This window comes from Pongo abelii, chromosome 2 (genome assembly GCF_028885655.2).
Source record: "Pongo abelii isolate AG06213 chromosome 2, NHGRI_mPonAbe1-v2.0_pri, whole genome shotgun sequence".
In the NCBI taxonomy this organism is placed as follows: domain Eukaryota; kingdom Metazoa; phylum Chordata; class Mammalia; order Primates; family Hominidae; genus Pongo; species Pongo abelii.
The window spans coordinates 151,697,891-151,713,054 of record NC_085928.1 but is presented as its reverse complement, the minus strand read 5'-3'; the positions used below and the strand labels follow the sequence as shown (position 1 = coordinate 151,713,054).

Here is a 15,164-nt window from a genome sequence, read left to right as displayed (position 1 = left end):
CAGATTGCAAAAAAAGCAACCGCTGGAGTGGAGCGTGATGGTCAAAGCAGCCACCTTAAGCTTTCTCCTTTCTTTCCCACTAGAGGGCTGGGAAAAGTCTTCCTTGCGTTGTATTTCATTTAGCAAATGTTTACCGCTTTGTATTGTGTGCAAACTTTACCAGGTTTTCTGGGAAGAGAAGTCGTGGGGAACTCTGTTTGTTAATACATATTAATACTTTTGGCCAAATTTTGAATTTTTTATGTCACTTGTTTTATTTCATTTTTGAAAAACAGCACTTTATTTCATTTAACTCTAGCATATTCAATGGCTGTGCATTTAATAATACTGAAATAAAGTCGCACCCAAAATGTTAGCAAAAAAATGGAAACTATATATGGTAGTGACCTCTACAAATGTTTTAAGCTTGAAAAATTCTGCACGAACGCAGAGACACAGGTTAGTCTGCCAAAGTTACTCAGAGATAAAAATTTCTCCAGCCCTCAAGTCATAATCATGGTTGAGAAATGAATAAATGTGCCTTATGGCACCTCGAAACTTTTTGAGATTTTTATATAAACTAGCCTATACTTCTCTCCTTACGATTAGCATATGGGGTAGCTATTTTTCTTTAATAGAGATTCTTCAAATGTAGCTAGGGTTAAGAGAAACGCAGGCGCTGCCTCTCAGGAAGCTGGAGACGCAAAAGAAAAAATTAAGAGTTAAGGGCCGCCGGGCTCGGTGGCTCACGCCTGCAATCGCAGCAATTTGGGAAGCCGAGGCGAGCGGATCACGAGATCATGAGATCGAGACCAGCCTGATCAACATGGTGAAACCCCTTCTCTACTAAATATACAAAAATGAGCCGGGCGTGGTGGAGCGCGCCTGTAATCCCAGCTACTCGGGAGGCTGAGGCGAGAGAATCGCTTGAACCCGGGAGGCGGAGGTTGCAGTGAGCCGAGATCACGCCACGGCACTCCAGCCGGGGCGACAGAGTGAGACTCCGTCTCAAAAAAAAAAAACAAGAGTTAAGGGCCAAGTCAATCCAACCGCGGCCAGCGACTGGAGGCTGAGCATGGCTGGGGATCTCGGGCTCCAGAGCACGGCGCAAACCCGCTCACTTCCACCCTCCCCGCGCGGCCGCCGGCGCGCACCCGTGACGTCACGGCGTCGGGGTGGAGCCCGCGGCAGGGGCCGAGCCTCTCTAGGCTCTCCGGCTGAGCCGGGTTGGGGGCCGGGTTGGGGGCGGCTGCCCAGCGCGGCGACCTGGGACTCTGGAGCATCGGGATTTATAGCGCGCCCTCTGGGGAGGCGGCTGTAGCGGAGAGGCGTGCGGGATCGGGATGTCGGGGCTGCTCACGGACCCGGAGCAGAGAGCGCAGGAGCCGCGGCACCCCGGCTTCGTGCTGGGGCTGGATGTGGGCAGTTCTGTGATCCGCTGCCACGTCTATGACCGGGCGGCGCGGGTCTGCGGCTCCAGCGTGCAGAAGGTGACTTGGGGGCGGGCGTGGGGCGCGGGTCTGACTGGGTTTCGCTGAGTCCCGGGGTCCGGCCTCGGGAGGCGAGCGGGCAGGCCCCACCTACCGTCCTGGACGCCACCACCTGCAGCACCCGCGGGCCCCGGGGCCAGAACGGCGCGCCCGGACCGGCTGAGTCTTCGCGTTCCCTCCCTCGGCTGGGTTGAATCCCGCGCGCCTTTCCTGTCCAGGCTGAGGGTGCCAGGGGCCCGGTGTATGACCTGGGCCGCTCGCTCGCCTCTTGCCACCTGGGGAGCCACCTGTCCGGCCTTACCTGGATGGGACTGAGGTGACTCGCCGGACGGGACTGGGCAGGCTGTGCACATCCAGCCAGAGGGTGGTTTGTGAGTTGCTTGGTTCTTCCTGCACTTCCTTGATAGATCTCCCGCTACATCTTTATTTACATTTTAATTTTTCAAAACTTTTTTTCTTTTTCCTTTATTATATCCTTTGGACTTGTGCCTCAATAGCTTTTCGTATCTTTGTAGAATTTAAGTTTATTCTCTATTCTTCACTTGTCATCATTATTAACTACTACTCCACAAAATGCTGGTTTCTTACGTGAGCAACTGATTGCCGTGGATATTAGAGGTATTGGGCAAGTTTTGAAGGCTGTGTAGTCATCACTTTTCTATTTTCCATCTTTGAGAATTCATAAAATTCTTTACTTCCCCTCGTTTGAGAGACCTGCCAAGTCATTGGTTGGTTGTTAGTAAAGCCTTGAACTGTTGATAATATTGGTCAGCAACCAACAAATTGATATCCTTCTGTTCTCATATTAATGAAGTGTTGATTTATACGTAATTGTCAATGCACCAAAAATAATATTTATTTGTTATGGTGTTCTTATTGTTGTTCCTTTTTTTCTTTTGAGACAGGGTCTCACTTTGTCACCCAGGCTGGAGTGCAGTGGTGTGATCTCGGCTCACTGCAGCTTTGACCTCCTGGGCTCAAGTGATCCTTCCACCTCAGCCCCCCAAGTAGCTGGGACTACAGGCAAGGGGCCACCATGCCTGGCTAAATTTGTATTTTTTAATAGAGATGGGATTTGCCATGTTGCCCAGGCTGGTCTGGAATTCCTGGGCTCTAATAATTCACCCGCCTCGGCCTCCCAAAGTGCCAAGATTACAGGCGTGAGCCACTGCGGCCAGCCTGTTATGGTGTTCTTATTTTCTCTTCCCAGTACCAACATCTTTTTATGTTAGAAATTTGAGGGAGGGCCGGAGCCATCAGTTACCTAACCATTCCCAGCAGCACTGTATTCCCCCTTGTTCTCAGTGTCCCATTCTTCTTCCCACCACCTTAGAGGTGTTTTTCTTTGTAGCACTTGCCCAGGAGCAGGTCCAGCTAGAGTGCCAGTGAGTAGTGACTGCTTTGAGCATTTGTTCTGGGGAAACATCAGACTTCCTTCCATTAAGTTTTTTTTTTTTTCTTTTGAGACGGAGTCTCGCTCTGTCACCCAGGCTGGAGTGCAATGGCATGATCTCGGCTCACTGCAACCTCCGCCTCCTAGATTCAAGCAATTCTCCTGCCTCAGCCTCCTGAGTAGCTGGGATTACAGGCACCCACCATCATGCCTGGCTAATTTTTGTATTTTTGTAGAGACAGGGTTTCGCCATGTTGGCCAGGCTGGTCTTGAACTCTTGACCTCAGGTGAACCGCCTGCATCAGCCTCCCAGAGCACTGGGATTACAGGCGTGAGCCACTGCGCCCGGCCTCCATTCAGGTTTCAGGACCAAGACAGTGGAACGGGAACTGTAGCAGCTCCCTGGTCCCTTCTCTGGCTAGCTGTGTGGGAACACTGCCCACCCACCCACACACTATCCCTATCCCAGCCTGAAAGGAAAAATGAAAGGCAGACACCACCCTTCAGTGACTGGGTACTCATTACCTTTCTAAGAGTATTTATCACAAACATGATACTTTTTAAAGTCTCCCTTATAATTCTAGACACAAAGTACTTTTAAGCACTGTTTTTTTTTTTGTTTTTGCTTTTCTTTTAAGGAATTGAAATATTTGGAACCAAAGGAAGAAATAAATTACCAGAAAGTGCAAAGTTTCACAGTTAATATATAATTTGGGGCAGATCATTAGTTTTTTTAGGAATGAAGTGAGGAATCTCAAAGATGGATCAAGATTGCTGTGAGTGGCAGGAGGCCAGGAAGGTTTGCACAGACTCTAAACTGTGGAAAATGTGTCTGGATAAAAGAAAGATATGAGTAAATAAAAATACAAAAAGAATGCCTGCTCTTCCCGGATAAAGCACAGTGGTAGATTAAGAAATGTGCAGCAATGCCTCTCTGTGTGGTAGGAGTTTATAGCAGTACTGCTTAAAGTGTAGTTACAGGGCTGCTGGGATTGAGATAATAAAAGAAAACTAAGCATTTAGGAACTTGTTTAGCAACTTAGCAGAATAATTTTATGTCTATTGACTCTAGTAATGAAACATTTGGGATTTTATTTTGTATGCCTTTTTTTTTTTTTCTGGAAACTTTATAAAAATTATTGTTATTTTTAGAGACAGATTCTAACTGTGTCCCCCAGGTGGCCTGATCACAGTTCACTGCAACGTTGAACTCCTGGGCTCAAGCAATCCTCCAGCCTCAGCCTCCTGTAGCTCTGGGATTACAGGCACAAGTTACTGCACTAGGACTAGAAACTTAATTGTATCTTAAAAATTGCTGGTCCACAATGAATATAATTTTTTTTTTTTTGAGATGGCGTCTCGCACTGTCACCCAGGCTGGAGTGCAGTGACCGATCTCGGTTCACTGCAAGCTCTGCCTCCTGGGTTCACGCCATTCTCCTGCCTCAGCCTCCTAAGTAGCTGGGACTACAGGCGCCCGCCACCAAGCCTGGCTAATTTTTTGTATTTTTCATAGAGATGGGGTTTCACCGTGTTAGCCAGGATGGTCTCGATATCCTGACCTGGTGATCCACCCGCCTCGGCCTCCCAAAGTGCTGGGATTACAGGCGTGAGCCACTGCGCCCGGCCAATGAATAGAAATTTTTTAAAAAAACAATTAGCAACTGGTCCTTTACTGCAGATAATTTGAGTTTTTTGGGAACAAGGATCTTGTCGGTCTACATTGCTGCTTAGTACCTGGTTTATTACCTCATCGTTACAGAATAAATAATTGAATTGCAGTTAAAATGTTAGGAATTCATGGAGCTCTATGACTTAGACACAGAACTTGATTGTGTTTATTCTGTCAAGTGGAAATTACACCTCTTGTAATATTCCAATGGAAAGAATGTATAATAGAAACCTAAAACCTCTTAGTGTATGATTTGATTGATACTGGGAAAGAAATTTTTAAAAAAGAAAAAAAAAAGAGATTCCCTTTTGTAGACAAGAACAAAATAGGCTGTGAGAAGACGTCAATCTTACTTCTTATGGCCTTTATTTTTAAATGTTTAACAGTAGAGATACATTTTTAGCTTTTTTCTGTAATTTGTATTTTTTGAAAAATCTTTCTTAGGGACTCAAATATACGAATTAACTACTAGAAGAATATTTTGTGTTGGAAACTCCACATATGAACATTTGATATTTTGGTTTGAAAAATGGAGAATATTTATCATGTTCCCCAGTGGAACATCATGCCATTATGAGAAACTATAAAAAATGATAATGTCTTGGTTGGAAGAACAGGACAGAAAGGTCACTCCAAAGAGTAATACTGTGTACTCTCTGTACATGCTTGAAAAACAGACCAGGTGGTTGTTGTCTTTTTTTTTAATAAAAAATTTTCTTTTAACTTTTATTATATTCTTGATCTAATTTTGGTTTGGTTCTCCTGTAAAAGAACAGATTTCACTACTGCAACTTGTTTGGGGATGGTATGTGACATCCTGATTGGTAAAGTGGGGGGAAGTGACCCTGAGTCAAGTCTGAAGGTTTATAGCCTTGAAGCAATGATATCCACATTGAGTTTTCTGGGGTAAGAAAGTGTTTCTTCTAGTTAAACTATTACAGTCTGTAGTCATAAAAGCCTTGCCTAGAAAGGGCAGAAGTATTAATTGACAGAAGGAGAATAGATTGTGTTAAATCTGTTTTTTTGATGAGCTCACTGGGGAATAAGAGATTCTTTTTCCACATCACCTTGTGTAACACTTATACTCCCCATATTGTCACTGTTTCCTCAGAGTTCCTTTTTCTTTATTTTGGCCTTTTCATACTACATGTTAGAAATTTTCCTTAACTAGTGATCTTGATTGGTTATCTGCATTTTTTTGGTACCATGCCTTGCCCTGGCACTTAGGTATATCTGTCATTTGCAAGTACAGAACTCTGGTTCAACCCCTCCAGAAATAAATCTCTTACTTTCTCTTTCTGCCAGGTTAGGGAGGGGCAGTGATCTGGCTGGAGGAAAGGAATTGGGGCTCCTTATAAAGACTTTGAACCAGTCCTACGTACAACCCCATCTGGCATCCCAGCTTTCAGAGGAACCTCTAATTTCCAGAGTTCCACCCTAGAATCTCTGCCCTTTGCTTACGGGCATCACTCTCATAGTTCACTCATATGTTCATTCATATATTCACTTTATATTTATGGACTATCTAAGAAACTGTAAGCACTTCTAGATGCTGGGGATAAAATGAACTAAGGAAACACATTCCCTGCCCTCTAGGAGCTCACATTCTGAGGAGAAGGGTAGAGGTGACCTGACTCTGGTCTTATAGGCCATTATAAGGAATAATGGTTTTACTCTGAGTGAAATGGGAGCCAGGGTGAGTAGAGATGCAGTGTAATCTGAGCAGGCAGTGAGGTATTGGCATTTCCTCCTCTGTCCTAAGCCATGTACCACCTGCCCACTCACTGTTCGTATTAAAAACATTTGTTGCCGGGTGCAGTGGCTGACGCCTGTAATCCTAGCACTTTGGGAGGCTGAGGCGGGTGGATCACGAGGTTAAGAGATCAAGACCATCCTGGCTAACACAGTGAAACCCCGTCTCTACTAAAAATACAAAAAATTAGCCAGGCGTGGTGGCGGGCACCTGTAGTCTCAGCTATTCGGGAGGCTGAGGCAGGAGAATAGCGTGAACCCGGGAGGTGGAGCTTGCAGTGAGCCGACATTGCGCCACTGCTCTCCAGCCTGGGCAACACAGCGAGACTCCGTCTCAAAAAAAAAATTTTTATTAAAATCTGGTCTGATCCTATTTGCTCTTTTCTTTGTCCTTGTGCATTTAAACCTTGTTAATGTTTTCCTTTTAATAGACTGGGAGGAATTGGAGATGCATGCATATGTTTAAGCCATCATTTTAACTTGAAGCCATAGATTTTTATGAAATTTGTTTACTGATTGATTGATTGATTGATTGATTGATTGAGACAGTCTCCCTCTGTCTCCCAGGCTGCAGTGCAGTGGCGTGGCCACTGTTCACTGTATCCTCTACCTCCTGGACTCAGGTGATCCTCCCACTTCAGACTCCTGAGTAGCTGGAACTACAGGTGTGGGCCATTACACCCTTTTTGTATTTTTGTAGAGATGGGGTTTTGCCATGTTGTTCAGGCTGATCTTGAACTCCTGGGCTCAAGCGATTCTCCTGCCTCGGCCTCCCAAAGTACTGGATTACAGGCCACTGCATCCAGCCTACAAAATTTATTTTATTTTTTAAGTTAAAGTAAAATAGACTTTTGGTGTATAGTTATGTGAACTTTAGGACATGTGTAGAAGTAATCCCCAAGCTCCCTTGTGTTACTTTATTGTAGTCACATCTCGCCGCTCACCTAACCTCTACTAACCACTGATCTGTTTTCCATGACACAGTCTTGTCTTTTTGAGAATGTCATATAAATGGAATCATACAGCAGGTAGCCTTTTGAGACTGGATTTTTTTCAGCATAATGCCTTTGAGATTTGTCCATATTGTTATGTATATTACTTGTTTATTTTTTATTTCTGAGTAGTATCTATTATATGGATGTACTACATTCATTCACCTGTTGAAGTACATTTAGGTGGTTTCTGGTTTCTGGTGATCATGAATAGAGCTGCTATAAACATTAGTGTACAGATTTTAAAGGGAACATTAAAAAACTTTGAACCAGTCCCGTGTACAACCTTATAGGGTAAATTTCTCTAGGGTAAATACCTAGGAGTGGGATTGCTAGGTTATATGGTAAGTGAATGTTTATCTTAGCAAGAAATTCAGAGTGGCCATACCATTTTGCATTCTCACCAACAATGTATCAGAGTTCCAGTTGTTCCACATCCTCATCAATACTTGGTATCATTAGTTTTTAAAACTTTACTCATTTGATTTGACTTGCATTTCTCTAATGGCTAATGATGCTGAATATCTGTCTTCATGTACATATTTGTAATCCACATGTTTTCTTTGGTGGAGTGCTTGAAGTCTTTTGCCCGTTTTTAAATTGAGTTCTTTGTTTTCTTACTGTCGAGTTTTGAAATTTTTTATATATTCTGGATATTAGTCATGTGCTGGATATGTGATTTGCACATATTTTCTACCAGTCTGTACTTTTGTCTTTTTATTTTCTTAACAGTATCTTTTGCAGAACAAATGTTTTTAACTTTGATGAAGTCCAATTTATCAATTTTTTGTTATATGAATTATACTTTTGGCGTTCTAAGGACTCTTTGCCTAACCCCAAGTCACAAGAATTTTCTCTTGTGTTTTCTTCTAAACATTTTACAGTTTTACATTTTACATTTAGATCTTGATCCATTTTGAGTTAATTTTTGTAAGTTGCAAAGTTTGGGTTGAGGTTGATTTTTTTTTTTTTTGAGATGGAGCCTTGCTTTGTCGCCCAGGCTGGAGTGCAGTGGTTCGATCTCAGCTCGCTGCAACCTCTGCCTCCTGGGTTCAAGCAACTCTCCTGCCTCAGCCTCACGAGTAGCTGGGACTACAGGTACCACTGCCACACCCGGCTATTTTTTTTTTTTTTTTTATTTTAGTAGAGACGGAGTTTCACCGCATTGCCCAAGCTGGTTGCGAACTCCTGATCTCAGACAATATGCCCGCCTCAGCCTCCCAAAGTGCTGGGATTACAGGCGTGAGCCACCATGCCTGGCCTGATTTTTTTTTTTTTTTTTTTTTTGCATATGGATGTCCAATTGTTACACCACCATTTGTTGAAAAAACTGTCTTTTCTCCATGGAATTGCCCCTGTACTTTTGTTGAAAATCAACTAGTCATATTTGTGTGAGTCTATTTCTAGACTCTCTATTCTGTTCCATTGATCTATGTGTCAGTTTTTATGCCAATAGCATACTATTTTGATTACTGTAGCTTTATAGTAAGTCTTGAAATTGGGTAGTGTGCCTCTAACTTTATTCTTTTTTTTCCTCTCTGACTTTATTCTTTTTCAACGTTGTTTTGGCTATTTTAGTTTTTTTGCCTTATATAAATTTTAGAATCTACAAAAAATACTATTGGGATTTTGTTATAGAAATCTGGGATGGTGGTTCTTTTAGCACACTGTAAATGTTGAGCCATTTATTTCTGGCTTTCTTGGTTCTGATGAGAAATCCACAGTCATTTAAATTTTTGTTCTGTAAATGTGAAATGTCTGGTTTCAAACTTTTTGCTTTTAGTTTTCAGCATTTTAATTATGATATCTGGGTGTGTAATGCTTTGGGTTCATTCTGGTAAAGGTTTCCTGAGCCTCTTGAATATATAGGTTTCACTGAACTTGGGCAGCTTTTAGCACTGTTACTTCCCTCAAGTAATTTTTTTTCCTGTTCTGAACCCTTTCTTTTCTTCTTTGGAGACCCCTGATTAAAGAAATATTAGACCTTTTGCTATGTCCCTGGGGCTTTGTTCTTCTTTTTCCTCCAATCTTTTTTCTTTCTGTTGTGCAGATAATTTCTATTGATCTGTCTTCAAGTTTATTAATTTTCTTCTATCTCCCTTCTGCTATTGAGCCCATCCAGTAAGTTTTAAATTTTGACCAGTACATTTTTCAATTCTAAAACTTTTCTTTTTTATGTCTTTTATGACTTTCTTTTTTCTTTCTTTTTAAAATGGGATATATTTAAGGCATTCTTCATGATGTCTTGATATACTGACCTTGATATACACATATGTGGTTAAATGATTACTGCAGTTACCGTTGCTGAGACTGACTGTCTTTCCATTTGTTGCAAGTGTATTCACTCCTCTTGGAGTATTTTCATAATAGCTGCTTTAGACTGTTTATCAGATATCTGTGTCATCTTGGCATTGGCATTTCTTGATTATCTTTTCCAATGTGAGTTTTTTCTGGTTCTTCATATACCTTGTAGTTTTGGATTGTATCCAAGAAATTTTGAATATTATGTTAAAAGACCCTGGGGTTTTTATAAATCCTATGAGGATTTTTGTTTTTCTTTTAGCAGGTATTTATTGCATTTGGGTTCAGGCTACAAATTCAGTCTTACGACTGCAGTTTCAATTCAGATTTGTTTTCAAAATCTTGGCAGTACTATTTGGATCTGCCCTGTGTGTGTGCAACCTAGTAGTCAGTCTGGGACCTGGGCAGTGGTCTATCCTTTAGTTCTGTTCTTAATATCTTTGGTATAGTGTTTAGGATTACATCCATACAAGTGCAGCTTTGGGGTGAGCCTAAGAGTTCATACACAACTTTCTGTGGTATCTTTTCCAAGTTCCTCCCTCTCGGACGGTTCTGGTACTTTTTGATTCCCTGAACCTCCCCTTGTGGTCCCTGGCCAAAAAGCTGGGGCTTTTATTACTCCACTCGGCTGGGTATGTCTGGGGTTAGGCAGCGGAAACACACAGAAAAAAAAGCCATAGGGGTTAACCACACCCTCTTGGGATCACCGCTCATCTGATTGGAGAGGAAGTTTTACCTTCCTCAGGATTTTAGGTACTTGTTGAGATGCACCGATACCATCATTAACTGCTGCTGCCACTGCTACAGGATTTTGTGGGTACAAAAGTATGGAGACAAGGGAAAAAAGAAAAATGGGAGATCTGCCCCATTTCCTCTGAGTGTTAGCAGTTCCCTTTCTCATTCTTTGAGCCAAAACAGTAGAGCTTTTCCTGGCGCTTCCTCTGTGCCCTAGTTCCCAGTTCTGGTTTTCAGGATGTCTTGAGTCTAAGCCAGGGGATTTCAGAAGAAAAATGGGAAACTCACCACCAGTTTCGTGGTACCTGAATTCTTATCTACGTCCCCAGTCCACCTGCTGCCATATACTTTTTAAGAGTCCACAATAGCTGCTCCATGCATTCTGTCCAGGTGTTAGATTTGTATTTAGCGGAAGAGACAGGGTGGAGTGTGCTTACTCTATCATGGTCTGAACTGGAATTCACTTTTTTTAAAATTTATTTTTAATTTTTTAAAAGGCTTTTTTTCTTATTTTAAAAACACACCTTCTTGTAGAAAACTTAGAAAATAAAAGTAGAGATAAACAAAGCTAAAGTCTTCTGTGAACTCATGAGTTACTGCTATTTTGGTGTTGGCGTGTAGTCCTTTTTTATTTCATAAATGCGTTTTTTTTCAATTTTAACAACAAAAATTAATTAGATAATAAAATCATGTTAATTATTTTAACCAGTAATTTTGAGACCGAAAGACCCATACTATTGACTTGATCTAATGCTGTTTTTACTAAATCTTCTTTTCCTCAATAGGTAGAAAATCTTTATCCTCAAATTGGCTGGGTAGAAATTGATCCTGATGTTCTTTGGATTCAATTTGTTGCCGTAATAAAAGAAGCAGTCAAAGGTAATTGGATTTATAAAAATAACAATAATCTTTATGGTATTTTTTTTTTGTAATCAGAGTTTTCCTCAGGCTTCTGTAGTTGTGGTTTTCCTAAGTTATACGTATATATAGTATTTTATTGGGATTACAGTTTCCCAGTATTTTTCAACAGAAATTTGTAATTCACAGTGAGCTCCTTTGTCAGGGAAAGGTAACATCTGCTGTGTCCTCTGGTTTGTCTCTTTTCAGCTGTAATATAAATGCTCACCATTTCCTCATTCCAGGTTATAGCTAGTGCTGTTTTGATTTCCTGTTTGGCACAAAATACCAGAGGATTATAAACAGAAGTTACAGTGTATAGTTTCTACTCTCATGAGTTTACAACTGAGTTATTTCTCTTGTAAAATAAGTTTTTATTTGTTTTTTTCTGGCCACTTGACATAAAGTGCTCTCCTGGCCAAAGCTATGGTCTAAGTCTTAGTTCTTTAAGAATGTTAGAAACATTCTTAAACATTGACAACATCTCAAAACATTGAAATGGCAACCTTGCTTGAGAACATGGCAAAGATTACTTGCAAATGTAAATTCTAAAAGACCTTTTACTTCATTTTTCTGGCTGAATTGCTTCTTCTCATCTTTTTGGTTTGAAATATTTCAGTCTATACAAAAGTTGCAAGAATAGTACAGTAAACTCTTGTATATCTTTCTCGTAGATTCAAACGTATTTTGTAATGTTTACCATTTTCTGCAAACTGTTTTTTTCTTTCTGAACCATAGGAAAGGAGTATTTTCTCCTATAACCACAATGCAATTATAACACTCAGGAAGTATAACATTAACACAGCACTGTTTTCTAATGCTCTGTCTTCAGTATTCGCTCTTGTCTTAGTGAAAACCAAAAACAAAAAACTTCTTTTTTCAATCTAGAACCCAGCCAAAGAGGAGGCATTGCATTTAGCTGTCAGTCGGCTTAGGCTCCTTTTATCTAGAGTACATTCTTATGACATTGGCAGTTTTCAAAAGTACAAGCCAGTTTAGTAGAGTGTCCCTCATTTCGAGGTTTTCTGATTGTTTCCTCCCAGTTAGATTCAGGTTGAATAACTTTGGAATACTATATGGGGGTTGATGTGTTTTCCTCAGTGCTCAAATTGAAGTTGTCCCAGATTTTCCCGGTGGGATAAATAGATTTTTAAAGAATATCACAAAAAATACTCGAGTTGCTATATTTTAAGAAATTTGGACCAAAAAGTCAATATTTTTATTTGCATCCTGGCATCAGTTTGTGTTGAAAATAAGGTCTCAGCTTCAATAATTATACTGCTTTCCTTGAGAGTTTTCCTTTATTGTCATTAACCAGCTTCTATTACGATTGATCATTGCTTAAATTAAGATCCAATCTTATTATTACCAAGAAAAAATAAATCTGACATACTTTGAATAGTATTTGTTTTTTTCCCAACACCTAAAACAAAAAAAGCTACTTTGTTATTCAGAAACAACCTTTAAGGCCGGGCACAGTGGCTCACACCTGTAATCCCAGCACTTTGGGAGGCCAAGGTGGGCGGATCACCCGAGGTCAGGAGTTCGAGACCAGGCTGGCCAACATGGTAAAACCCTGTCTCTACTAAAAATACAAAAAATTAGCCAGGCAGGGTGGTGCACACTTATAATCCCAGCTGTTTGGGAGGCTGAGGCAGGAGAATTGCTTGAACCCGGGAGGCAGAGGTTGCAGAGAGCCAAGATTGCGCCACTGCACTCCAGCATGGGCAACAGAGTGACACTTTGTCTCAAAACAAAAAACACAAAAACGAAAAACAAGAAACAACCTTTGTTTTCTTCAAGTAAAAAAAAATGCTGCAGAATCATCTTAGTAATGCTTTATTTATTAATTCCAGTTGTTTTGTTAGAATGCTAAACCCAGGTATTTTTGTTAAAGATTATATTGGATTTTTTTTTCCATATTGTAATATTATAAAGAAAAATATCACGGCTTTAAAACATGTGTTTTATCCATCTTTACTTTTAGCTGCAGGAATACAGATGAATCAAATTGTTGGTCTTGGCATTTCAACACAGAGAGCAACTTTTATTACGTGGAACAAGTAAGTACATTTTGTGATAAGCACCCTACTGCTGGGTTCATGCCACAGTGAGTACATGGTTATGAACTCTCTTTGGGGAGTTTTAACTTAGTGAATTGAGAATAGTTTTGTTTGGTTAAGAGGGATGAAATGTGCCTGCTTTCTGGCTTGTATGCTCACTGCATGTCATTTGGGCTTGACTTATATAATATAATACCACAAAAAGACTTAACTGTCATCAAAATTATCCATTTCTTTCTTTCGGGTAAGTTAGCTTTTCAAACAAGCATGGATCAAAGATCTAAAAAATTATACCTAAAAAGAGTCAGAGGAAACTCACAAATTTCAGGAACACAGTACTGTGCTATGGTTTATATTTTCAGTCTACTCTAAATTTAAGATTTGTCTATAGCATATGAGGCATATATACGCTAAACACAGTTATAATATCGTAATAGCTACTATATAGTAAACATACATCTGTGACAGTCCCAAGTTCCATTATCCTTACAACAAACCTATAATTTAGGCATCATATCTATTTTTACAGAGAAATAAGTTGTTCAAGGTTGCTCAGTGAGCAAATAGAGCCAAGATTCTAAATTGTCTTTTTGACTCAGAAGCATATGTTCTTTATATTATCCCCATATTGCCTTCAACATGTTTCTTTCTTTTTCTTTTTCTTTTTTCCTGAGACAGGGTCTTACTCTGTTACCCAGGCTGGAGTGTAGTGGCATGATTACAGCTCACTGCAGCCTCAACTTCCCAGGCTCAGGTAATCCTCCCGCCTTAGCCTCCTGAGTAGCTGGGACTACAAGTGCACTCCACTATGCCTGGCTAATTTTTTTGTATTTTTTGTAGAGATGGGGTTTCACCATATTGCTAAGCTGGTCTCGAATTCCTTGGCTTAAGCAATTCTTCCACCTCGGCCACCTCCCCCAGCTAGCATGTATTTCTCTGTCTCTTGGTTTAAACACACACCCACATTCTCTCCCCGCAAATCCCCCTGCCCACGTACCCACACACACCACTGTAAAATATGTCTTTGTTAAAGCATTGGGCTCCAAAGGACATCTTGAGCTTGGGCAGTGGGAAAGAAAAGTGAGCAGAGGGGGAAAAGATGAATCTGAAAAATATAATTAGGGTGAATTCACAAGGACTTGGCTTCCAATTCAGTATTAGGCAAGAAGAAGAAATTTGAATTTACCAGTACTGCTGGCCTTGATGTTTGGGCTGTATGATAGAAATCATAGAGAATGTAAGGAGGAATGGGCTGGGTAGTAGTGAGAGTAGGTAGAAGAAAAAATGATAAAATGTTTGGTTTTGGACATGTGAATGTGGAAATATCTCAGAGGTGACTAGAACGTTGGTTTAATTTGGACTGAGGCATAGCACATCTCTGTCAGATAGGTTCTTTTTATTTTCATTTTTGGGGGATGAGGTCTTCACTTTGCTACCCAGGCTGGAGTGCAGTGGCACGATCATAGCTCACTGCAGCCTCAAACTCCTGGGCTCAAGGGATCCTCCCACATCAGCCTCCCAAGTAGCTAGGACTATAGGTGTGTACCACACTATGGCTGGCTAATTTTTAAAATTTTTATAGAGATGGAGTCTCACCGTGTTGCCTAGGCTGGTCTTGAACTCTGAGCCTCAAGTGATCTGCCTGCCTTGGCGTCCCAAATCGCTGGGATTACAGGCGTGAGCCACCATGCTCGGCCCAGTACTCTTTTTTTTCAGGGCATGACGCATCTCAGATTGATGCCTACGTCTGCAGTTCCTCTGTGCTTACTCCACTCCCCAGCACTGGCCTTGGTTATGGCAAATCTTAAATAAATCTTAAATAGTAGTATATTGTCAGATGAAGGGATGAATGAATTAAACTTACCTGTACAGATAAGGTATCTAATCTTAG

General features: G+C 40.9%; 1 protein-coding gene across 1 annotated transcript in view; it reads left to right on the top strand.

Moving 5' to 3' along the window:
• The first annotated feature begins 1,120 nt into the window (after positions 1–1,120).
• Positions 1,121–15,164, top strand: part of GK5 (glycerol kinase 5) — a 74,184-nt gene continuing 60,140 nt past the window's right edge. Inside the window, exons 1-3 of the mRNA XM_002814127.5 lie at positions 1,121–1,469; positions 11,099–11,192; positions 13,198–13,273. Coding sequence (XP_002814173.1) covers positions 1,323–1,469; positions 11,099–11,192; positions 13,198–13,273 — 317 coding nt within the window. The 5' untranslated portion in view covers positions 1,121–1,322. The remainder of the gene's footprint in view (positions 1,470–11,098; positions 11,193–13,197; positions 13,274–15,164) is intronic.